Below are 27,236 nucleotides of genomic sequence, written 5' to 3'. Positions count from 1 at the left end.
GCAGACCTAAAAAAGTTATTTTTAGCGAAAGGCCTACTTTTTTTTTACCTTCCTTGATGTACCCGCAATTACCAGGCTGTGAAAAGTATGCATGCAGTTCAAAACGCATTACTTTTAAATACTTGTATTACAAGTAGCATAGGAAAGGATGTTATAAAGTTGGAAATCCGGATAAATCTTTTTTGTTTTGTTTTAATTTCGAATCATTACTGTACGTTGATTGTGTGGTGATCCACGTCCAGATTCAGATTTCAGTGTATAAGCCTTTTAAATGTAAGTACATGTATGTTAAAATATTTTTATTATCATTCTGATCTTAAAAGTTATAAAATCATCGTTTTTATTATTATTGAACTGATCAGTATTATGGATAGAATATATTTTGCTATGCACTGTACATGTATCTCCAAATTGGGTAATGACTACATGTAACTATATAAAATAATAACAATGCAAATTGACTCCATGGCCGTCAAGAAATAATCCAAATAAAAGATATACCCAGCAAGATTGGGCGAATATTTCAGTATTGTCAAGAAGAGACGTTAACAAAATGTTGCGCAAAAACAATTTGCAACGGTTGTAGCACCGTTTCCAACTGCATATCAAGTAGTATTACACCGTCAAAATAATTGAAGAAAAAATGCAGAAAAGTCCAGCTATCAAATTTATTGAGCGACTTTGTATGCGACAGTATTAACGTTACACATATCGAGAGAAATTGACATGAACAGAGTTTTCTTTAAACAAAAAACTAAAAAAAATGTACATAATAATTAAAAATAAAATCAATGGCGGTAAGTGTTTATTCGAAGGAGATAAAGTAAGTTTGAATTTAAAATATTGATGATTTGGCTATATGTCGGAAAATGGTTTTGTTTAAGGAGGAGTTTAAAATAAAAACAATAGAGTAAGCGCGGTTTGATAAATTGTCTGCACAACCTTGGTGTGTTATAGGACAGACGACATCCAAAAGTAAGCATTTAATGCTTCAATTTATATTAATATTGATGTTTATTTCCATCAAGTATTTGTATCGTCGCTTTAAAGCCTTCATTTACGTTCTTAGTGAAGTCTTTATTTAATTCTTAGTCAGGGATATAAATCATACAAAAAAAAAAGAAAAAAAAAGATAACAGCTAGATTAAGTAAACATGTTATTTATTTCGCTTTTGCGACTAAAAATATAGTGCTAGAAACTTTGTAGAGAAAAAAAAAGAGTATGTATGATTTAACGGTCACTTTTTATAAGTACATGTACATATCATATTGGTTATGTAAATTTGAAAGTTTCATTCAATCTTACAATAATAAATATACTAGGAATGGCAATCGATTGCAGAAATGCTAATCGGTTAATCGCAATTCGTTCAGACCGATTAACCGGTTACTCGTATCGAAATACGCATATTTTTAGTCCCCTACCGGTTTTCACCGGAGGGGACTATAGCTTTGCTCTGCGTCCGTCCGTCCGTCTGTCCGTCCGTCCGTATGTCTGTCCCACTTCAGTTTTCCACACTTTTTTTCTTTATGCGTTTGAGGAATAATATGAAATTTGCTGAACAGCTTCAAAATGTCAAACTACAGAACAAGTTTACACTTTTGTAGCGTCTGGTTGACATATTTTCGAGAAAAATAATTTTTTATATTCCAATTTTTTAATGTTCGGGTTCGATATTCTACATAACAGTGTATTGTTTTCACAATTTCCACAAACCGGTAGGGGACGTGTATTGTTTATGCAATACTCTCAGAATGCTTGTTTGACATGTTATTCTACAGCAAGCGACTCATCATCAGTTTTAATGATACAACGAAGCGCATTGAAGTGGAAACAGTTTTCGTTTGAATGGAATGTCCTAAACTTTGTATCGAACGTCAAGTGTTACATAAGACACGCCTAATTCTTTTTTAACGAGGAAAACAGTATTCGTAACAATGCTTTCGGAACCGCTCATTTCATTCAAACATTGTACCCTGTATAAAATAAAAATAATCATTAATATCAACAGCACATTATGTTTTTACATGATAAAGAAGATGGGGGAATAAGGTAGCGCAAACACCTATTTGGTTTAGTCGTAAAATACAATTTCAAAATTATTTTTTTTAAGTATAAGTAGAATATTCTAACAAAAGATAAGAAAAAAGATCATACAGTTTAAATGGTATCGAACCCACAACTGAAAAACCCTAGTTCTATAAGTTCCCTTATGTCTGGTGCTCTAACCACTGAACCATTTCATTCACAAGGAAATGTGTTGTTTAAATGTTTCATCAGATGCGATAACATCGTGAAAAATCGGCGTAAAGTGACAAAAATTCATGTTTTGAGATATCTATTTCAATTCAAATGCACTGTGATTATTTTTTCTGAAGATCATATATTATGTAGAGCGTGAGCGAATTCAATTGTAGACATTGGCGTTCTGGTAGAATTTCCTAATTTAGTACTCTGTATAAATTGGCCAAGAAGCTCTTTTTTCATTTTTTGAATTATTTAATGTGCGATCAGTCCCTTCAAGAAGTCATGGATGAAGCTTTATAATATAGCTCAATATGCAAGAACCTAGCCAGTATGTTCCTTCAGAGCATGTCTTCATTCTATCCAATGTATTTATTTATATGACATAGGGGCCTATGCTTTTATTAGATATTGGAACTACGTAGAGGTCGTATCACTATTCGCATGTTCAGCCTTTTTATTCCTTGAACTAGAGACAAAAGGCATTGCGTAGATATCTGAAATGCACGGTAGTGTTCCCTACTTTTTTTTTTAAACAATTAGAAGTCTATATTATATCTGTTTCAAAACATTCTGTTGTTTGGAGCTTTTTCAAATTTTGAAGCTTGTAATTTATTAAAAAATACAAACCTTAAAAAAAGACGTAAATTCATGACGCGGCGTTGTCACGTATATATCATACTAAAAACATCAATATCTCGTTAATTAAGAGTTCAACAAAATTTAATAGACACAGGATGAATCTCTGTCATTCCGTCAATTGAAAGGTAACTGAATGGTCTGGAAAGGTGACTGAATGGCACAGATATGCCATTCAGTCACCTTTAAGTTACCCTTCAGTCACCTTTCAATTGACGGAATGGCAGAGATTCATCCTGTGAGAAATTTTAATTCAAATTAGAATTTAGATACGGAAAATTTTGATGTATCATTTTTGACAATACAGCTCCAGTAAGAAGCACGGTACAAAGAGTGACATTTCTTTTGGATCAACCCTTCTATTTAACATACTTCAGTGTTACAAACCGATGTTTTGTTGAATATACTGTAACGCTCGGAACGCTTGCCTTGTGTTGAGAACAAACTATGTAAAGTTTACTGGCCCTGTACCAGTTATCGGCTATAATTTTACGTTTTCTTTTCGTGTTTCCTTATTTCTTGATATATTGGAATAAAACTTTTCATACTTTAAATTGTGAACTCTTTATTTATCCATCGGTTAGATTAAATCATCATTTAGAAGCCAAAGCATATTGTTTCTGTGCTTTTTAGCACGCCCCGAATTTGCCGAGGTTTTATGATTTACTGTACCAGTTATCGGCTTCGTGATAATACCATAGTATAATCCTTGTACATGTTGATTTTATATTCTGCAAAGTGTAAATTGAATTATGTCCCTTGCGGGGTCAGCCTAAAGGTCGTAGGGGTAATTATACGTAAACAAAACTCATAAAATTGTTCGTTTATTATCATACGGTAATACACAAAATCTTACGCTAATCAATACATATTTATACAATCAGGCATTCAACTGCGCCATGAATCTCTCGGAATACAGTGAGTTCCTTTTGTTTATAAATGTTATATGTAATGATATTATATGCCAAATCAAAGAAGGGATATAATTACGTATCACAAAGAGGTCATATTCTATTTTTAACTTATTACATCACTTCCCCAACAGCTGAAAGTTCAAAGATGTAAATCAGCGGTAAACAATGATCGTTAAAGCACATGTTTAAAACATATTGAAGAAAGTTTTCAAGCAAACTTCCTTTTCTTTATTCGAAACAGACGACTGAATTAAAAAATCTCGGATATTTGCGTGTGATAAACCCGAACCCACAGTTTAGCCGATAACTGGTCTTAGCCGATAACTGGTACAGTGCCAGTATAATTTATTCAACCATAAATAACATGACACAAATACATGTATCAACGCCGTCCAAAATGAAAATCAGACACCGTTACCTTCGTTCCGACCGAAATATAACCGTGTGTATTTAATGCGTACCTTGTCATTCATTATGTGTAACATTGTCAGGTAATGGGAATAAGAGTGCGGTAAGTTAGCTCGCTCATGTACTTTTAAAAAAAATTAATATAATTTTCTTTTCAGTCGAAATGAAGACAAAAGCAAAGGACACCCATCTAACTTTCACTGATATTAGTCTGACTTTGAAAGAAAAGGCCATTCTTACAAACATCAATGGAGAAGCCAAAAGTGGACAGATTTTGGCGATCATGGGTCCCTCAGGTGAGAATCTAAAAGTTTCTAAATGATAAACTGTAAATAATTAATGATTTACAACACATGTAGGAACTGTTTCAAAACTTTTAAAAGGGTTTTTCACGTACATACGAAAGACGAATAGGGTCATATAGAAAAGTATGTTTATCTCGTAATAGCGAGAAAAGATATCGTACTTACGACATAAAGATCACGTTATGTTATTACGAGTTAATTATTTCGCTATTACGAAAAAATATCTCGTTAATCTCGTTATATCGAGAAAAAATCTCGTTATTATTAGTAAATTATCTCGTTTTTACGAGAAAAGATTTCGTTATTGCGAGTTATTAACTCGTTATGTAGAATTTTGTAGTATAAGTATTTAGCAATTGGTAAATGTATTAGTAATACACTGATAATTTTAACAGACGTTAGAAGTGGTTTTGATGTTTTAGACTATGCAAACTGCATCAAAGTACCTACATTGTATCTGGTGTAGACGACATTTCGTGTCACAAAATTACATGCATGTACAAGATGTGTACATTTTTGTCCCAAAAGTTTAAATCGGAAGAATATTACAGTGTGAAATTATTTAGATTCGTTGGGGCCAATGCTTGCAAATTGTGTTTTTTTCGGGGGGGGGGGGGGGCTTATTTAGGGTCGAGGGTGAAATTCGTTGAAATTTAAACCACCATGCATTCTAGGGATTAAACTGTATACAAAAATGTTGAAATAAATTTCATTACGTCCAAGGTTCGGGAAAAACATCTCTCCTAAACATTCTGGCAGGGGATCTTCCAATGTCATCAGGAACTGTAACTGTGAATGGAAAGCCCTTTACAAAGTTACAAAAGCGAAAACTTGCTTACGTAATACAGAGTGACATTTTTTTGACAAAACTCACTCTGAGGGAGACATTATACGTAAGTAATTTGGCTTCGTATTTCGTTTCATACAATACATGTACATGTATTTCAAAGATATAACATAAATGAATGATGAATGATTTTGTGTAGATTTAAGAGGTGATTCCTTGTTTTTTTCATGCGACTCAAAGTTTACCGCAATGATTCGACTTCCTGATCACGTGTCAAAAGCAGACAAAATGGCGCGAATCGATGAAATTGTGGATGCGCTTCATTTAAGAGATTGTCTGGACACAAGTAAGACAATCTTAATGGTGTTTGTATTGGTTTTACATATGTATGTACGTATGATGAAAATAAAAAAAAACTTTGGCAACATTTCATACTAATCTTTCTAAAGAAGATATGTCGTACTGTCCTTTACAAAAATTTAGATTAGCAGAAATCAAAATTTGTTCATGACAACTTTTGTAAAGGACAGTACTATTATCATATTATATGAAATTACTTAATTTTAGTCATTGGTGACTTCATGCATCGTGGATTGAGTGGAGGCGAGAAAAAGAGAGCTAACATAGCGTGTGAACTTCTCACAGATCCAAACATTATGTTAATTGATGTACGTATCTTACAATGTTTTAATAATACTATAAAGATCACCATTTCCGCCTTTGTCAAATAATAAATAGCCATTTTCTGACAAAATGGGAAATTGAGCATACAAAAAACAACTTTGATAAGACCCCTGGAACAAACCAGGAGGTGAAAGGATTTTTTTATTTGACCATTTGATGCCTTTTAGCAATAACTTTAATATGTAGAACAGAAAAAGAAATCCCTACGGCAGAAGTTTAAAAAAATTGTAAAATATATGCAAAATTGATACATTTCAAGCAAAATCCCATAGAGTCCTATGTTAAAAATTAACAAACTTTGAGATGACCCTTAAACAAACGGTGTGGTAAATGTACATGTCTTATTTATTTATCTTAAAATAATCATTATATCAGTAGAAATTTATGTGAAAATTTTCATTCAAAAATCTAGGGCAGAACAAATTAGACCCGGCCTCGTTAACGTCAAGCTCGAATGATGTAGAGATTAATTGACTGATAAAATACACAGACACTGCCTCACGGATCTTCCTTTGAAGTAAAACTTCAAAGACATTTTAAAGTATAGACCAATAAGTTATGTTCTCTCACTTGAAAAAAAAATCAGTATGTTGAGCACTATGGTGGATTTTTTTTATCTATAAAATGTAATACATAGTTTTGAATTCTCTGAATTTTGAAACTTTAATGTTACATGTAAACTAATATTCATTTGACAATACTTATTGATAAAATTAAATTCATTGTAAAAATAAAACCAAAAATAAAACCAACTAAATATTTAGTTACTAGAAAATTGATATTGAAATATATATAAATACTTTCCCCTTTAAATTGGATAAGTTGCTTTATTTTGTATGGTAATTGGATTCTGGGTTTTTAATACATGCACGGATTGGAGGATAGGGGAGGGGGGGGGGGCAGAAGATAATTTAGTTTTTTAAAACTTACATTGTACAACTATTCAAAATATGTCTAAGCTTCCCCCGAAATCGATGATATCCCTGCCCTTTCCCTGGAAAAAGATCCTGACCTAGCTTGTAATTTTATATGAACTGAAAGAAATAGAAGCCCATTTTCTCTCCTGTAAGCAATAAGAAAGAATCAAAACAAATCCAGATTTTGGTCTCAAATAAAGTAAATATTCAATTCATTACTCAAACATATAAATAACTTATAAAAAAAAATTGGTACAGTGGGTTACAGTGGTGTACAGTGTTTGTCAGTACCCTGTACAGTGGTGTACAGTGAGGTACATAGCTGGTCAGTGGGTAGGTACAGTGCTGTCCAGTAGAGTACAGTGGCTCTGTACAGTAGGGTACAGTGGGATACAGTGTGGTACAGTAGCTCTGTACAATGGGTGTACAGTGTGATACAGTGAGCTACAGTAGCTCTGTGCAATGGGTGTACAGTGTGATACAGTGAGGTACAGTAGCTCTGTACAATGGGTGTACAGTGTGATACAGTGAGGTACAGTAGCTCTGTACAATGGGTGTACAGTGTGATACAGTGTGGTACAGTAGCTCTGTACAATGGGTGTACGGTGTGATACAGTGTGATACAGTAGCTCTGTACAATGGGTGTACAGTGTGATACATAGAGAATATTACATACCCTTTTCCATATCACACCCTGTATCAGCCCGAGATTCCAATATCAGCCCGAGGGCCGAAGGCCCGAGGGCTGATATTGGTCGAGGGCTGATACAGGGTGTGATATGGAAAAGGGTATGTATTATTAAATTTATTACATACTTACTAATAACATACAGAAAACAAAAACAATTTAGATTAACAATGTAGTTTGTTTAATAACAACAACTTCAACAGAGAATATGAACATAAATGATATTTCATTTTTAAACAATATGATACATGTATAAAGACATAATTTAACACAATTATAACAAACAACAACTTAATAGATAATTTGAACACATAAACTTTCATATTGTTTAACAATAACAAAATTTAATAACAAAGAAAATATCACATTTATAGCTATAAAACAACTTCACTTTTAATATTTGAACATAAATATATATATATTTACAAGATATAACAGACCCTGCAGTTCCTTTTTCTTATAAACATAAATGATTCAAAATTCATTTTAAACAATATGATACATGTATAAAGACAAAATTTAACACATTACTGGTAAATTTAACAGATAATTTAAACACAAATAATCATATATATTTTTTAACAATAACAAAATTTAATAACAAAGAAAATATCACAGTTATTTTAGCTATAACACAACTTCACTTTGAATATTTGAACATATTTACAAGATATCACAGATCTAGTTCCTTTTTCTTAATCTGACTCTGAATCACTGTAGATGACTCTACATCTCTTAAGGGATTTTGGTTGTTTGGAAGAGAAGTTAAATATAACATTGCCAGAAATATTGGCCCCCCTAAAATTGCCAAAGACATGCTCTTTCATTATGGGTTGATTTTCATAGGAACTTATTTCAGTCAGTGTTTGATGAATAATATCATCAGTGTTTGATGAAGGCACCACACTGGTGGATGGCAGAGCTGAGCTACATTTATCAAGGGATGAAGAGGAACTGTCAAATTCTGTGACTGGTGGTTCTGAGCAACTAGATGAATAGTTTGTAAGAATAGAAGACATGTGCCTCTGCTGTTCATTGGAGGCAATGCTGTAATTATTAATAGAGTTAACATTCTTATGGCCGGACAGCTGCTGAATTATGGTTGGGGGGACACCAGCATGTACTAGGGAACTAATGGCTGTCTTTCTTGCGCTGTGGTTAACTTTTCTTCCTTGGATTCCCCCTGCCTCACACATGACCTTCACAATGTTGCCAATCGTATTCTTTCCCATTGGTTGGTTGACATACCAAGCTTTTTCAGGGTGCCTTGAAACTCCTAAGTAAAATCGCGACTCGGGGTTGTTCATCTGTTCTGGTCTTCTCCTTGAAAACTCCTTATACGCTAACACAGGGCATCGGGGATTATCTTAAATGACAAAACATATATGTAGTTTATGTATAGAGAGCCATATACTAATCTATATGCAACATTCAAACTACTCAGGTTTCAGGAATAAATCTCAGGTTAACAAATAAAGGTTTCATAAATCTGGCAATATGTACCTCTATTTTCAAACATCTTTGGTGCAAAACTCCGACTCTCACTTGTGACCCCAGTTCTTGTCTTTGTTGATCTCTCTCTATATTCTAAATATTCCTCTCCAGTCGAGGTGACCTTTTGCTGCACATCACCCCATCTAAGACTGACATGTTCAGCTCCGCTTCTCATTCCAAAATGCATTGTATTGTTAAGATACAAAACATTTATCAGTGACTTGGGATCTCCTGAAAACAATTTCAAAGACAATATTAGTTGTTGGCCTATTACATGTAAAGAAAAAGACATTGTAAGTTTTTCTTGTCAAATTGATGAGTTTGTATTTTTCTTGTTGACATTTTATCTGACATAAAAAAAATTAAGTTTAAGTGAGTCAGAACTAAATCATAAATTACTAGTTCCAAGAAGATTCCTTTCATAAAGAAGATCGATTTCCTCTGGCGTTAGGGGGTCTGCTCGTTTTTCACGATTTCCCTTTCCCAGCTGTCTAAGCAACTTTCGTTTTGACAAAAGTACATCGCGAGAATGTTTGAACTCCTTATCCGTAATGATGTTTATGTTCAACTTCTTCTCGGCCAAATAACGGTTCACACTCCCTTGGATAGACTTTAACGTGTCGGGTTCATAATCCTCGCCGCTTGCTTTTTTTGCATTCATGAAGAACCTTGCCAAATGCGTATCCAGGTCATAAACCGGAATTTCCTCCGGGTTTCTGTGTTCACCGTTCTTCGTTAGGTAATCATTAAATTTCCTCAAGTCAGATTCAGTTTTTCTACGCGTATTGGTATTTTGAAGGCCCCTTACAAACTCAAATGTAGAATCTTCTTGTGTGTCTGTCACGTTTTCCCTTTCAGTTTCAACATCGGGCATACCAGCTGACGTTACAAGTTCGAGGTTTTCATCTACAGACTCTACACTTAGGCCTAGACTCGAATCTAACAAATCCAGCGTAACATAATCAGTTTTTTCACTTACAGTGTCGTTAAGTCCAGACATGTATTCCAATTCACTTAGTCTATTTCCAAGCAATTCGAATGTTCTTTCATTGAGATCCATTTTACAGTTTTACCGTCTGCAAATGTACACAAACGCCGAAGCGGTAAAAAGCAGAGGTGTTCCGAAAAGAGTAACTGTAATACGGCCCATTTCTGAAAGAGTAAAAACCAGAGTGGTTCCGCAAGGGGTGCGATACGGATCCGTATCAGCCCTGTAGGCCTAGATCGATATCAGCCCTGCAGAATCCGTATCAGCCCCGGAGGCTGATACTGGTGTTATAAAGTTAGCTGTATCGCGTATGCAAAAACACTGTATTTATTAGTAAGTATGTAATAAAGTGTGATACAGTAGCTCTGTACAATGGGTGTACAGTGTGATACAGAAGCTCTGTACAATGGGTGTACAATGGGTGTACAGTAGGGTACAGTGAATATACAGTGGATGTAAGACAATGACTGTCAATTTTTGGGAATATCAGTGGATTTTGAATTCAGTAGTTAAAGCTCAGGAAATCTGATATTTTATGAATGGGTAGAGCTTACAATGTATCATATTTTATGAAAAATATCTGTACTAAGAAGCGACCCGCTGCATGTTTAAGACAATGTTCAATAAGTGTCGGAATGTCGGAAAAAGGTATTAAGCTCTATTAAACATAATAACTCATTTCCGGTTTTCAGGAGCCCACTTCCGGTCTTGATTCTAGCACTGCTCACGTGCTGATGGAAGAACTGAAGGACTTTGCCTCTCAGTACAACAAGACTTTGCTGATTACCATACACCAGCCTTCCAGTCAAATCTTCCACATGTTTTCTACACTACTCTTACTTGTCAGGGGTCACGTGAGTATTATTTCTAATATGATTGGTTGTCATGAAAACACATTTTATTGATAAACACGCGATAAATTTGACAAAAGTCTAGTATAAATTCTCCCTCTCAAATCACTTAAAATTGAATGTTTAATGTAATTTTTCAGTTTTTAAATAAATGCGCATAATAGATTTTTCAATGTGGAAAGATTATATTAAAAGTAAAAGTATTAAACTCATTTTCAGTAAAATCGTGCTTAACATTTGATTATAACTAATTTAATATAGATTGGTTTCATATTACAGGCAGCCTACTTTGGGGGTGCGCAAATGGCATTGAAATACTTTAGTGACCTCGGCCTTGACTTTCCAGACCAATATAATCCATCTGATATCCTGTGTATGTTAAGCAATAGCTTCGTTACATATTCTTTGATTGCTTTTCTCCTCTGATCATTTATAGTTCAGTTCCAAAAATATAAAATGATAAACGATTTTGAAATATTGCCAAGACATGATATGCGTTATTTTTTTTTTAATAAGCATGACTGTTTATCATAAGATGTTCTAAAAATTTAAGGTTACTGATTATTATAATATTGCTTTTGAAACAATCAGTATCTTTGATTTTAATTTGCATTTTTTTTTTCTTTTTTTTCATTTTTTACAGTAGAACTACTTACAACAGACAAAGAAGTAGTTAATAAAATTATAAAAGCATCGACATTGAAAGGCAAAATGTAATATTAAAGTATTGTTTACTGTCAAGAATATCGAGCATTATTCGTTTTTATCCCTAGTTATTAAAGAAGAAGTTTTAACGATAGAGTAATGAAAACTTACTGTTCAATAATCAACTGTAAATTTATTAACACATTTAGACAAAACACGGAGAAGAAAAACTGTATAGGTAATGGCGTAGTTAACGGTATTCACAGTAAAGAAGGAAATGGAAATACCCAGGATTCCGTGTTAGGTCTTGGTTACTACAAAAAAGGTAGGCTTTTACAGGAACATGCATTGGAATAAATAAAACTTTTAAAAAAACATCAGATATACCGGGTATAGCCTGAAGTCCAATATATGTAATGGTTAAAGTTATATTTCATCAAAATATTTTTGTCTTGCTAGATGCATGTACATCCGAAATAGTGTCGGATATTTCCTCTTTGGAAAAAGGTGTTCAAGCAAGAGTGGAAACGACAGGACCCTCGCACAACAAGAAATGGCCGACCTCGTTTTGGACACAGTTCAAAATGCTTTCTTGGCGAAATGCCAAACAATCAAGATGGCGGATTTTTGACGAATGCATCTTGGCGCATGCGGCAATCGTTGCTATTGCGTATTGTGTTTTGTATTACCAGATACCCGGCACAATTGAGACGCTTCGCGACAGAATGGGGGCCGTAAGTAACATCCTTTTAGAGAGAATTATGGGACATAAAGGACTATATGCGGTATTATGCAATTCTTGCCCTCCAAGTTAAAGGTCTATAGAGAGCTTTAAAAATAGTATAAAGGATAGTTAAACTCATATTGAAATTATGTATTTATTTATATTAAACGTTTTCATCCCAGTGATGTCATTATGTAGACATGACTTCATGAAGATTGTCTAATTAATCCATTTGTTTGCAAATTTACGGGAAATAGCTAATTTTGGTGACGTCTTAGATAAACAGCCATTAGACAATGATGACTATGATAAGACGTCCTCTGAACAAATTTAAAGATTTGACTTTGATAAGATACAATTTAAAAGTTGTTTACAACGGGGACGGAAGGGGAGTGTGCATATACTTGACCATATCATATATTCAAAATCTAGTTCTTTTTTCGATTTCAAGTAATTTTGGTCAGTGTTCATTTTTTTGATTAAGGAGAAAAAAAATTTTACTTGGCAGGTTTTCTTTCCTTTACTATTTTGGGGATTTGCTATGGTGACAGACGCTGTGACTAGTTGTAAGTGTTACCATTTTAGATACTAACATGACTACATCATTAGAAAATATTAGCATTATTCTGTATCAAAATCTCCAATATCCGGTTTTTTCTTCAAATGTTTAAAGTATGAATTATCACATAAATTGATAATTTCTTTCTTAAAATTTTTTTTTTGTAACCTTCATAATACAATGTCAATCTTTGAAAAGAATTTTTTTAATTTTTAACTTAAAAAAAAATGACACGAAGTATCAATGAAATTCCGACTCATATAAATATATACATCTTGGAACAGTTATAGGAGAGCGCGAGGTGGTGGTTAAGGAGAGAAAAGCAGGGGCCTACCGATTGTCCGCGTACTACATAGCCAAGATGGTCAGTGAACTGCCAATGCTCATCATAGTCCCTATAGTTCAACTTTCTGCCATGTATTGGATGGCTGGGATAGGAGGACCTATAGCATTTGTAATGTTCATCGGGATCAACCTTCTAAATTGTTTTACTAATCAGGTGAGTCAGGATTTGTTTCACTGGTTATCGTTTTGCATATTGTATTGACAGATGTGCTTAGAATACAGTTAAAAGATAATCTACAGCAAACTACATTGAAGCGTTAAACAGGGGTTTACTCCAAAAAAGTTTCTACGTAATGTTTTGACTGACCTTTGTCCAATCAGATCGTAGCTTGGAGGAGTCAAGACATTGCCGCTCGTGACTTGAATGAGAGAGAGAGAGAGAGAGAGAGAGAGAGAGAGAGAGAGGGAGGGGGAGAGTGAATTGAGTAAATCATAAGTGGTGCCGATGAAGGAATAATCATTAGTTTTAAACTTGCAAACAAATTAATTAAGGTCTGTATATAAAAATTACATGTATATCCTATATTGTATAACTTTAAAGCGTTTTAAAGAACGATTGTGAACATTTCTTTAGCCGCGCGCCGTCGACAACATGTACATGGATGAGAATGACGTAGCTAACCAACTAAATTTCCTAGCATGGAGTCCGAGAATACGGACATTAAATATTTTGAAATGCGAGCGAATGATCACTTATGAACATGATGAATTTAGATGTAGTGTAAAGGAAAGGCAACGCAGGCGGATGCTTATTGGAAAAGTAAAACAATGGCAGACAAATTTGTACTAAGGTAAAGAATGTTTCACACTGAGTAACCATTAAGAAAGTTTTTATACAAAGGTATACTAGACCGTGATTTGTCACTTTATAGGATAACTATTGTTGATAGATAGTTCTCTCATCTCTGTCATCTATAATTTACCCCATTCACCAGTTAACTCTCTCTCTCTCTCTCTCAAATTAAGTCACGAGCGGTAATGTCTCAACTCCGCCTACTACGATCTGATTGGACAAAGGTCAGTCAAAACATTACGTAGAAACTTTTCTGGAGTAAGTGCCTATTAAACGCTTCAATGTAGTTTGCAGTATTAAACGAAAACTTCTTCAAACATGCCAGAAATCAATTTCCGGCAATATGTTGAGTTGAAATTTAGGTTGAGATAAAACATGAATATGCAAATAGTAACGCAATGTCATGTTTCCACATAAATCTGAATCACGTCTTCTTATTTCAGAGCATTGGATATATTATTGGTGCTTGTGTTCCAAAGTTCAAATACAGCATAACAGCCGTAAACACAATAATGGTCCTATTCTTCATTTTAGGTATTTGTCCTGTGACAAAATGATTCGCGTTAATGATACATAAAACGCGTCACATACCTACTACAGCAAAACTTGAATTTTATATAATCCATGATCCCAAAACACCATTTTAAGATTACGAGAAGATGCTATAGTTTGACTTTATATTTTAGGTGGAATTTTCAACACTCATTTTCCTAGCTGGTTTGCCTGGGCTAAATATCTATCTTTTCTGTACTATCCATTTGCAGCCATTGTGACCTTGTTATTTGGAGACATTGAGCCTTTCAGGTAATATACTGAGTATTTTGTGGTTTTAATCTTAAAATAGTAATGCAAAGTATAATTCCTAAATTATTGTTATCCCATTTTCTTTCCTGTGATTTTTTTTTCCTTGAAAGGGATTAATTTATTAAAGGAAATAATTCAAATTTTGAAAGCTCATGTTTGTAGTAAAAAAAACCCTTGACAATCCCGTGGTAATATATTTATATGGCGAAAAAGATACTAGATATATCTGCATTCAATATAGTTATTTGTTGACATGCAAGTTATTAATATTTTGAAAATCTGTTTTAAAACCTGAAAAATTTACGAAGCAAGTTCCTGACAACAAACAAATGCAAGATGCAAAATAGATATATTTACATGCAAGATATTTATGTCAACCCGCGAGATAACTAGGTTAACATGCGACTTATTTATGTCAACATGCAACTTTCTTACGTCGGCATACGATATAACTACATGTATGTTGAAATGCAGCATTAGAATAAACAATTCGTATGTCAAAGAAAATTATGTAGACATAATTTATGTTTCATTTTTTCATAAATAATTCGTAAGTAATGAGTTTGCATAATATTTGCATGCTTACATACATATCTCACATGTTAACATAATGATGAATAACTCCCATGCTGACATAAATAAATCGCTGTTTACATTATTATCTCGCATGTTAACATAAATAAGTTTCATGTTAATTAACTTTTTTTGTATGTGAATGATTTATTTTATTATATTTATTTCATTATAAATTATCATTTTATAATTTCATTGTACATAACATACGCGAAGTGTGTTGTAAATGTTTACAACATTTATTCTTTGAAAGTTTATGATACCGTCTGAAAAATAAATTGAAATAACTCAATGTTACATGTTATTTAACTATGAAAAATAAAATAAAAACCTTATTATCTTTCCATCATCTCAACATGGATGTATCAGGATACAACACCATTACATATGAAACAAATTGTTTATGTATTATGGTGTCGCTACACCATGCAATAAAGAAAAACAGTTATGTAAAGAACCAAGCAGCCTTTAAAAAGAGAGATAATTCTCACATAAATAAATAAAAAATTCGCGGAACCAGAACATTTTTTCGGGGGATGGGGGATATTGTGTGTTAGCCTGGGGAGGGTGTTCGAGGCCTTTTTCCTGGGGAAGGTTGGTCCCGACCACTTGAGCCCCTCCTCTTCCAATCCTCGCATGCAGAGGGTGATTAATTTTAATTTTCATGATTATTTGTGACAATAATTTATAGGCGACGAGTCATAAAGTTGTGTTTACAAATAGAATGCTGGAAAATTTCTAAAAATTTTAAATGTACTTTGAATATTTTTTTTGCAGTTGTGGCTCTTCCCAAACGTTCAAACAGTGCCAAAATGAAACAGAACTTGTAACCGGAAGTGACGTTTTGCATAGTATGGGGATTGACATCCCTGTTTATTGTAGCATTGGAATGATGGCTGTATTGGTTGTAGTATTACGTATCATGGGGTATTTTGCTTTAAAATACAGATTGTAAAACACAGAGAGAGAGAGAGAGAGAGAGAGAGGAGAGAGAGAATGAGAGAGAGAGGTCTTAAATGTGACGTCTTGTAATTTAAGGATAAAGTTATATATGTAAGTGTTTGGTCTGCAGTTTAAGTCTTTCTGTAAATGTTCATATGCAGGACTAATAACAGAGCATGATTGATGAAAGTTTTACTGTGTTTGATGGTAAATAACAGACACTGTACAGAGAAAATTTAGAAGAGGAATGTTGTACTCCTGAACCTTTACCTTTCTTCCATTGCTCTGTTAGGTAAGTTTATCTAAATAAATTGTATCAACTCTAATTTGATGAGTTATACCAATTTCTAATATTAAATATTTACTCGGGCGCACTACTGCACATCAGTTGATTTTTCTTCGGATAAAACCCTGCATCCTGAGTAATTGTGCCTAGGAGCCTTGAAATCTAGCATGCAACATTTGATTTTTGTTTTGTAATATTGAAATAAATTGAATGCACAAAACATTTACCATAATTAATGCAATTAAAAGAGATAACACATAATGGTTTACTTTTTCTATCCTTCTTTTCTGATTACTGACTTTAGGGTATTTTCAGCCCCTTGAGTGTTTCTGTCTCCAACGTCAAAGTACAAACTATAAAGGACATTGTTGTTCTCCCAAGTTTCTTCTGTCCTTTTCTATAAAACAATAAAATTAGAACCTTAACGCTCCGATATTTTAATATTTATTTTTCTAGGAAATAGGTTTCATGCATTCAGTTTCGAAGGTCTTCAAACGTCATGTATATACTATGTCATCATGATTGAATCATGGTTCTAACCTAAGGAACTGATGGTTTTTAGTTTATCATAAAATGGTTTTCTATACAAGTTAGGAAAAAATTAATTTCCGTTTCTACCTACATTTTAAGGGTTTTCCATTATTTAAAAAATGTTAATGCTTATACTAATGTTTAAATGACATAAGATATTAAAATAATAATCAACATTTTAATTGACATAAGATATTAAAATGATAATCAATGGTAAAATGTATAGAATTATGTATTGGGATCTTTTTTATGATAACCCAAACACACCAATAATATTTTATATGTTGTATAAAAAGAAATATAAATGAATGGAATCCGATTATGTTACGTGTATGGGTGCAATACATATGTCTTTCCCATATCTAGAACTAGAGGGTGGCCTTATTCTTAGCATCAAAGCAAGATTTATGATTATCAAAGCTGATCAGAGCTCCATTACATGCTGATATCATTTGTGTTGTCATGTGTTACTATCATCAAGTCTCACCGACCATCTGATATAAGCTTAAATATATCATATCAAGTATCTTTCCTGAGATTTATTCAAGAACAGTATTTTTTCTTTACATGAGTTTTACTATATTTCTTAACTAATTCTCTGTGTAACTTGTGTCAAGCATATTTTTTTTAAATTTGACACGTATGAATGTTAGGATCATATTAACACAATTCTATGCCACGAGTAATTTGAGATGATTTACTAACAAAAAACATTTTCGTATTCAAATGAAAATCAACCGAGAAAGCTTTTTGATGTTCCCTGTACTCAGTGGCGGTCCAGATTACGGATTAGCACTGCTTTTGTTCTTTCCACTCTACAACCCTCCTTTCGGGTATGAGACCCTCGATAGGGAAAATATATTCTCTTCTTAACATTATTTTATATTACCTATCTTGTACCCTACCTTGACCAAGAGGAATTATTGTTTAAAAGCCAAGCGCTTCACTTTTGTTGGATGCTTCGAGAATAAAAGACGTATGCTTAAAGGGGCATGGTCACGATTTTGGTAAAATTTCATTTTTCTGTTTTTATTATTTACAATTCTTTAGGAATGTATTTTTAATGATCAAATGAAATTTGGGTGCCAGTCGATGAGTTTTAAGCAAGATACAGGGCTCACAATTCTTCGTCATGTAAACAAGGCTCGTGCCCTGTTTTTGTTTACATAGGTTCAATATACCAGTTAAAATCTTTTTCAAGCTGATTTGTCTATCTTCTTATTCATTTTAAGCATAAATAAACAGTTTCTAATGTTTAACGCATGCATTTGATTTGATCTGTAATTTTCACTTCAACATTCGAAATATAAACAAAAGCTTTGTTTACATAGCGAAGAATTTTAAGCTCTAACTCGCTTATAATTCAACAAATGACACTCAAATTTTGGTTACATGTTAAAAATGCCTTACGGAAGCATCGTAAACATTAAAATTGAATTTCTTTTTACCAAAATCGTGATCATGCCCCTTTAATATTAATTACAACTCTTGGTCATATTTCATAGGTAGGCAATATTTTATATACTTTTCAGTTATATTTGTATTGTACATACATGTATTTTTATGATCATATAATTATGTGTTCATTTTTAATTTTAAGTACATGTAACAGATTGATGTAATTGTTTACTATGTCATTTTTTTCTTTGTTCTTGTTATATTAAGTCATTTTCATACATCCAATTGTATGCTGTTGGAATGCTTAAATGTACAAACGTATTTAGATTTGAACAAATATCTTATCTTATTTGAACATCTAAAATGACTTTTGCTAGATTTAACTGAATACTGAAATTACCCTTTTTATTATTTTTATACAACACTTTCCAGAAGTTTAAGTGCCACATGATCGGATCTAATTTACTATGTGCTTTGTTTACATGATTTTGCTTCCGCCAAATTTGTTAAAGTTTCTACTTAATATAGGGAAAGTATTGTTTACTGAGTATCTATACTATACATTTAATAATTAAATGGAATAAGAGATATGTTAATAATACATATATTTACTGTAATTTATTCTGGGACATATTATCATTGCATGTTTTCTGATTTTGATTTACCTTTTTAATTAAAATACATGTACAGCAATGTTGTGTGTGTTTGCATTTCGCATTTATGATTTCAATACCTTTGTTTAATTCAAGTTCATATGTGAAACGCAAAGTCCACGTTACAAAATCATTATACCTTAAAAGCTTATTAACACTTTTATCTTAGAAATTAAGTAATAAATATAGTTTTAAAGTTTTCAATCGGTCGGTTAACCTCGGGTCAGTTCAAATGGGAGGGGGAACCTAGATGATAAGTGTGAAGCCGCGAGGGAAACACGTGAAGCCGCGAGGGAAACACGCTCGTATACATGTCTATTTACATGGGGTGTTGAGATGCTTTAACAAATTTAGTCGGTTGATCCAGACAATTACTGTAATATATATATATATATATATATATATATATATATATATATATATATATATATATATATATATATATATATATATATATATATATATATATATATATATATATATATATATATATATATATATATATATATATATATATATCTGTGTGTGTGTATTAGGAAAAACAAATTGTTCATCGTTAATATGAATTAAAATTATGAATTACCGCCTGCCACACGGATAGAGTCTGTTTTGTCTAAACAAGTTTCCAGTGGGATTGACTATGTATTATTGCAATGTTTTATACAGTATACAATCATTGTAACGTACTTAAACACTAATGCAACATTCATGCAAAATACTTTTCTCTAACTTCTCCTATCAGGTGCTGATCATGATGTTGACAATTATAATTCTACCAGCTGCGCAATCATGTACTAAAGTTGTCTTTACGTGTTTCTCTTCCGGTATTGGCTTCTGAAATTTCTCAAAGAACCTGTTAAGAGTGGATCGAGATTTCATTTATTTAATTATTTATTCTCATTTATTCAATAAGAAACGTGTTTACAAAGCCCCTTTATAAAGCTGATTTTGATTAATACTGGTGTCATATAATACTTTAAATCCCGCGAAATATTGAACCCAGGTTCAAAATGTCGCTGCAAAATTCTGAACCCCCATAAAAACATTGAACCTTTGTTCATTTTATTATGACCGGGATATATTGACCCCCCCCCTCTCCCTCCCCTTTGATTTTCCTTTGCTATTTGAGAGGAGGCTCAATATGTTATGGCCGCGAAATAATAAACCCCTCTCCTATTTTCAATTTCTATTAGAGTTGAGAATGGCTGCAGTATTTTTGAAATTAAGAATTAATATTTTATGCTGCTCAAAAAATTCTATCAAATTCATAAGAAAATGAATATAATTTATGAACTGATAACAATGATTCTCAATTATATCTTAAGTTATTAAAAAATTGAAACAATCTATACAGGGAATTAGTATTTTTAAATAAAAAGAATAAAACAGTTTTATACATTTAAAAACTTTTTTTTTTTTTTACAAATATGTCCATTCAATTTAAAATATTGATAAACATTCATTATGAATTGAAATATGTTCACTACAATACATTAAGTATAAACAAAAACCAGTCTTTTGATACTAATTTTTACACTATTTAAACGTTACAAATATGGGATTCATTTGTAGCTGGTACCTCTTCTTGGCTTCTTAGAAAATTAATCGAATCGTGATTATATTAAAGAAAGACCATTAAATCTGTCAGCTGGATCTCAAATTTGTATGATGAACGAAGCCGATTGAGTATTTACAACCTCTGTGTTTACGCAGTACAGAGGTGTTATATACCTTTTTTCAACCTGTAGAGATAATCATGTAGGGTAACCTCCAATAATACCAAAACTCAATTTTCTTTGTCACAAAGAGTATAACCAAACAAAACAATTTCATTTTAACTCGTATGTTTTCTTATTACATACTAACAATCAAATATTTTGGATAATATTATACATTAGGTTGATAAAATGTATAGGTAGGCAGTTGGAATAGGAGGTGAGTGTTCGGTAATGGGAACTTTAAGTCAGAGCTAGGTTATTGCAATATATCCCAGCTTTAATATCTTGACCTCCTCTCCGACAATTATCTTTCAACATAAAGGTGATGGACTGTTATTCAAACTTTGATAATTCAATAATCTGATATTCTAACCCTTTCACATTCTTAGCATACGTAAAAAAGTTGTTTCTAGCTAAAGGCCTGCATTTATTACCTTCCTTGATGCACATGTGATTACCAGGCTGTGAAAAGTATGCATGCAGTTCAAAATGCGCATTGCTTTTATAAGTACATGTACATATCATATTGGTTATGTAAATTTGAAAGTTTCATTCAATCTTACAATAATAAATATACTAGGAATGGCAATCGATTGCAGAAATGCTAATCGGTTAATCGCAATTCGTTCAGACCGATTAACCGGTTACTCGTATCGAAATACGCATATTTTTTGACATGTTATTCTACAGCAAGCGACTCATCTTCAGTTTTAATGATACAATGAAGCGCATTGAAATGGAAACAGTTTTCGTTTGAATGGAATGTCCTAAACTTTGTATCGAACGTCAAGTGTTACATAAGACACGCCTATTTCTTTTTTAACGAGGAAAACAGTATTCGTAACAATGCTTTCGGAACCGCTCATTTCATTCAAACATTGTACCCTGTATAAAATTAAAATAATCATTAATATCAACAGCACATAATTTGTCTTTACATGATAAAGAAGATGGGGGAATAAGGTAGCGCAAACACCTATTTGGTTTAGTCGTAAAATACAATTTCAAAATTATTTTTTTTAAGTATAAGTTAACTCAAGTATATTTGACATGTTATAATACAAGTTTACAAAGGGAAAATTCCTAACTATGTTCATTTCTAAAATGTTCTAGTACTCTTTGGTATTTGTAGTACGCACATTAAAATCATATTATATAAAAAGCTGAACAGAAAAGGCAGTGACCTACTGTTTTAACATTTATTATAATTTATTATAATTAACACCTACTAATCAATATTGACGCTATCAAACAACCGGACGTTCAATTCCAGCATGTTTGTCGAAGTGGTCCATAAATTGTGAAAATGTACTTCTATCCATCCATCCCTTAGGTGTATATGCTATCTGAGACCCCTCAATAGATCCGTTCGGAGGGTTATATCCTTTTGGGCTTGGTTCATCAGGGTATACAAAATGTGGTCGCATTATTTGACCTGCAGCAACTCCACAGAACATGACATTTAGGCGTTGCTTTCCACAGGAAATACGAGGAACATTTAAGTCTCCCCGAGTAGGGCTTTGGTCTTGTTGCCATCCATATTAAATCCATCTAAACGTATGATATGAGATGTGAAATATAAATGTCTCATCTGCATTCCAAATTCTAGCTGGTTGATCTATTAGGCCTTTGCTTTGAAGTAATTCTTTGAACTTGGTGTACCATGGATATATTTACTTTTTCCAGTGTCTTTGAGATAACACAACGAATAGATTTTGTTATGTATAGTCCATTATGACTTCATCAATGTATTTCAATATTTAACCGATCAATTACTGAAAATTATATAAATATACATGGAAGCAATAAGGAATCATTCTTTGAATATTATGAAGTGATCAAATACGATCGGGCGTGATCAAATCTACCATAGAGCCCTTCGGGCTTTATTGGATTTGATCACTCCCGGCCGTATTTGATCACCTCATAATTATAATACTCAAAGAATGCTTCCTTGTTCCTTTAGTTAAGTTACTATCGTCGTTAAGTACAAAATGTCTTTCGATCGCGAATCAAAACATTTCTGTGACATTCTGAGCACTTAACAATAACAAATGTGTTAACTGAAAGACACTTCATTAATTATCATTAAAATTATACAAGCCACACCCCTTGAAATTTTGATATAAAATATAATTAATTTTCTACACCATTTAAGTATCATAAGAAACATATTCTTTCATTTGTGGTTTCTGAAGACACTTTCCATGAAATAATTACCGTCTTCCTTGGATTGAATTTTTTTTCTTTCAGTATTGTTTATTCAAATATAAATTCAAAAATGTAAAAAAAAAATGATGCGATATGCCTAATATCGGTAAAGTTATTTGACTTTAGATATGTTTAACTAATATCAGCTAAATAAGAGATGAATGCAGTGGTATAACTTTGATTTTATCCAAATAATTCGAGTCTACGGTCCTTCCTAAGATCTCTTTTACCCTACTATTGACTACTGTTGACCTCAGCTTACAAGCTTGGGTATGCATTTCTCAATTTTAGACATGCAGGTTTAAAAGACACATGATGCCATAAAAATATTTCACTCGCCATGCTATGTAGAGGAAGATGACATTTATATGAAAAAAAATTAAACTGTCTTTGATAACTAATTTCTGTTTAGGGTTTGCTCTAAAAACGGTAAGCTTAAAAAAAGAAAGAAAGCTAAACTTGTGCTTCCTTTTGAATCATTATCATAAATATAACGTAACCTGCGTGTAGAATGTAAACTTTAAATCTAAACTTCTTTTTCAATCACCGTAGATAAATGAGATACAAGGTAATTTAGGAAACATTTATGGAGAATCACACTGCAGTCTTGGGCTTTCTAAAACACCCCCCCCCCCAAAAAAAAAAAAAAAAAAATTCATCACAAAGGAACAAGGAGTATTACATGCAGGTAATGCACTACAATCATTTTATGTTATTTTTTTCTGTTTCTTTCTTAATTGTTTTTAATTAAGCTTGCAGAAATCAAAATGTAAAACTAGTATAATTTATATTAAAGTTTTTGAATTCAAAAAGATAAGGATGCTTGCCAGTAAACAAATTAACCATCAAATCTACGTTAAACTTTCAGATATGTTTTGTTCAGGCATTAATTAATAATTATTAATTAATAAAAAAAAATCATATGATTATTTTACCTTTTAAATTTGGAAATACTCCTACACTCCTTTTTACATAGAGCTCTTCTTAAAAAAGAAATCTTTACAGTCTAAAAATGACAGCGACAATCGAGCCCTAGCTCTTAAAACTATCTATCGTTCTTTTCAAAAATGTTTTTGTTCTCATAGATGCCAATTTTTAAAAAAAATGTGTAATTGACACTACTAGACATAATTTATTAGACAAATTAATTCTTATTAACTTAATACATGTAGATTACCGTTATTTAATGTATTGAATTTATTAACATATTCAAACTTTACAATTTCAATCTTGTAACCAAAACAGATTTTCAGCTTACTCATACAGGATACCAAAAACTACAATGAATAGGAAATATCCTTCTTTGTTTAGATTGTGTTTTGATTAAAATTTGAGTTAACGGGGACGGCCACCAAACTTTCGTAAACATTGGACAAGTTTGTGCTGGGATAAATCTACACGTTATAAAAAGTTTTAAATAGATGTTGCAATATATAAATAGTGCCTGTTTGGGAGGGTAAAAGTTAAAATTGACACCCCGAGGAAACCATTGTCCACCGACGCGAAGCGGACGTTGACAATGGTTTTCGAGGGGTGTCAATTTCAACTGTTATCCTCCCAAACAGGTACTATTTATTTTATTATACTGAATGTCTTAATATTATAGAATTTTTTACTGCTTTTATATAGAAATGATGTGAATTCAACGCCGAACCGTACGCGCATAATTTACGCGCATGTATCAATTCGTTGTGTTACCCATTGCTAAGTGTGTTGCTAACGCTGAGGGTAATAGAACGGATTGTCAACTGTGTCTTAACTAATCAGATGTCGGTATTAGTATTTAAAATGAAAGTATAATAAAACATAATAGCATTTTATGGAATGTACTTACCAAAGATTTTAAAATATTTTAGCCAAGTCTACTTTTTTCCTTGTGCATTGTTAACGGTATTTTGTAATATATCGTTGTTTTTGTGCCAAAAAAGTAATAAACACTACATGTGCGTGCGTTGTATGCCTATAATAAGTTCATTTCCTCTGCATAATTGTTCTTTATGCCACAGCGTGCGGTCTTTGTACAAACACGTATGAGAGTTGATCCAAAAGTAATGTCAGGTTGGGCTAACTGTGACAGACTCCACACGTTAGTGGAGATTGTGTAAGGTTGGGTTAACTAGGACTCCACACGTTAGTGGAGATTGTGTAAGGTTGGGTTAACTAGGACTCCACACATTAGTGGAGAGTGTGTAAGGTTGGGTTAACTAGGACTCCACACGTTAGTGGAGATTGTGTAAGGTTGGGTTAACTAGGACTCCACACATTAGTGGAGAGTGTGTAAGGTTGGGTTAACTAGGACTCCACACGTTAGTGGAGAGTGTGTAAGGTTGGGCTAACTAGGACTCCACACGTTAGTGGAGAGTGTGTAAGGTTGGGTTAACTAGGACTCCACACGTTAGTGGAGAGTGTGTAAGGTTGGGTTAACTAGGACTCCACACGTTAGTGGAGAGTGTGTAAGGTTGGGTTAACTAGGACTCCACACGTTAGTGGAGAGTGTGTAAGGTTGGGTTAACTAGGACTCCACACGTTAGTGGAGAGTGTGTAAGGTTGGGCTAACTGTGATTTGCCTGACATTATTTTTCGATCAACGATTGTATTTCTCGCATACAAAATATAATAAGCATGCAAGTTCTTGCCTTTGCATATTTAGTCTGATTTTTTTTTCAATGCACACGAATTTAGCCGTATATATTAAATTTGAAGTCACACTGTAACTCGAAATAAAATTTTAATTAATTATGAGAGCACTGATCCGACATTCAAATCAATGTTTGATGCTATATATCATTTTGTATGTTGTTATAACCTTAAGGGTTATTGAATCATGTTTTTGAGTTTTTAGATAAAGTATATTCTTTTCAGTCGGAATGAAAACGAAAGCGAGGGACACTCTTCTAACTTTCACTGACATTAACCTGACTTTAAAAGAAAAGGCTATTCTCACAAACATCAATGGAGAAGCCAAAAGTGGACAGATTTTGGCGATCATGGGTCCCTCAGGTGAGAATCTAAAAGTTTCTAAATGATAAACTATAAATAATTAATGATTTACAACACATGTAGGAACTGTTTCAAAACTTTTAAAAGGGTTTTTCACGTTCATACGAAAGACGAATAGGGTCATATAGAAAAGTATGTTTATCTCGTAATAGCGAGAAAAGATATCGTACTTACGACATAAAGATCACGTTATGTTATTATGAGTTAATTATTTCGCTATTACGAGAAAATATCTCAAGTTGTTAATCTCGTTATATCGAGAAAAAATCTCGTTATTATTAGTAAATCATCTCGTTTTTACGAGAAAAGATTTCGTTATTGCGAGTTATTAACTCGTTATGTAGAATTTTGTAGTATAAGTATTTAGCAATTGGTAAATGTATTAGTAATACACTGATAATTCAAACAAACGTTAGAAGTGGTTTTGATGTTTTAGACTATGCAAACTGCATCAAAGTACCTACATTGTAACTTGTGTAGACGACATTTCGTGTCACAAAATTACATGCATGTACAAAATGTGTACATTTTTGTCCCAAGTTTAAATCGGAAGAATATTACAGTGTGAAATTATTTAGATTCGTTGGGGCTAATGCTTGCAAATTGTGTTTTTTTTTTTTGGGGGGGGGCTTATTTAGGGTCGAGGGTGTATTTAAGCCACCATGCATTCTAGGGATTAAACTGTATACAAAAATGTTGAAATAAATTTCATTACATCCAAGGTTCGGGAAAAACATCTCTCCCCAACATTCTGGCAGAGGATCTTCCAATGTCGTCAGGAACTGTAACTGTGAATGGAAAGCCTTTTACAAAGTTACAAAAGCGAAAACTTGCTTACGTAATACAGAGTGACATTTTTTTGACAAAACTCACTCTGAGGGAGACATTATACGTAAGTTATTTGGCGTCGTATTTTGTTTCATACAATGCATGTACATGGATTTCAAAGATGTAACATAAATGAATGATGAATGATTTTGTGTAGATTTAAGAGGTGATTCCTTATTTTTTTTCATGCGACTCAAAGTTTACCGCAATGATTCGACTTCCTGATCACGTTTCAAAAGCAGACAAAATGGCGCAAATCGATGAAATTGTAGATGCGCTTCATTTAAGAAATTGTCTAGACACAAG

The 27,236-nt window shown here is 32.8% G+C and overlaps 2 protein-coding genes and 1 long non-coding RNA gene across 3 annotated transcripts; 2 read left to right on the top strand and 1 right to left on the bottom strand.

The window, feature by feature from the left end:
* The first annotated feature begins 95 nt into the window (after nucleotides 1-95).
* On the top strand, nucleotides 96-26,988 carry LOC136269963 (uncharacterized). The gene is made up of 3 exons (XR_010707570.1): nucleotides 96-273; nucleotides 25,965-26,102; nucleotides 26,825-26,988. It is a non-coding gene; the product is annotated as an uncharacterized lncRNA (long non-coding RNA).
* LOC136269961 (uncharacterized) lies at nucleotides 4,300-19,390 on the top strand. The gene is made up of 14 exons (XM_066065908.1): nucleotides 4,300-4,502; nucleotides 5,235-5,404; nucleotides 5,539-5,644; nucleotides 5,866-5,966; nucleotides 10,762-10,923; nucleotides 11,200-11,293; nucleotides 11,564-11,633; nucleotides 11,775-11,890; nucleotides 12,025-12,299; nucleotides 12,798-12,855; nucleotides 13,133-13,347; nucleotides 14,430-14,520; nucleotides 14,673-14,790; nucleotides 16,141-19,390. The coding sequence occupies exons 1-14, from the start codon at nucleotides 4,370-4,372 to the stop codon at nucleotides 16,316-16,318; spliced, it is 1,887 nt and encodes a 628-aa protein (XP_065921980.1). The 5' UTR covers nucleotides 4,300-4,369; the 3' UTR covers nucleotides 16,319-19,390.
* On the bottom strand, nucleotides 8,015-10,303 carry LOC117692838 (uncharacterized). Its single transcript, XM_066067492.1, has 3 exons — nucleotides 9,481-10,303; nucleotides 9,091-9,312; nucleotides 8,015-8,953 (listed from the first exon to the last, which is right to left on the bottom strand). Exons 1-3 carry the CDS (start codon nucleotides 10,139-10,141, stop codon nucleotides 8,283-8,285), a joined length of 1,554 nt encoding a protein of 517 aa, XP_065923564.1. The 5' UTR covers nucleotides 10,142-10,303; the 3' UTR covers nucleotides 8,015-8,282.
* Nucleotides 26,989-27,236: the final 248 nt, after the last annotated feature.

The sequence above is a fragment of the Magallana gigas genome, chromosome 7 (assembly GCF_963853765.1).
Source record: "Magallana gigas chromosome 7, xbMagGiga1.1, whole genome shotgun sequence".
Taxonomy (NCBI): domain Eukaryota; kingdom Metazoa; phylum Mollusca; class Bivalvia; order Ostreida; family Ostreidae; genus Magallana; species Magallana gigas.
The sequence above is the reverse complement of the archived record's forward strand: the minus strand, read 5'-3'. Positions and strand labels throughout refer to the sequence as shown.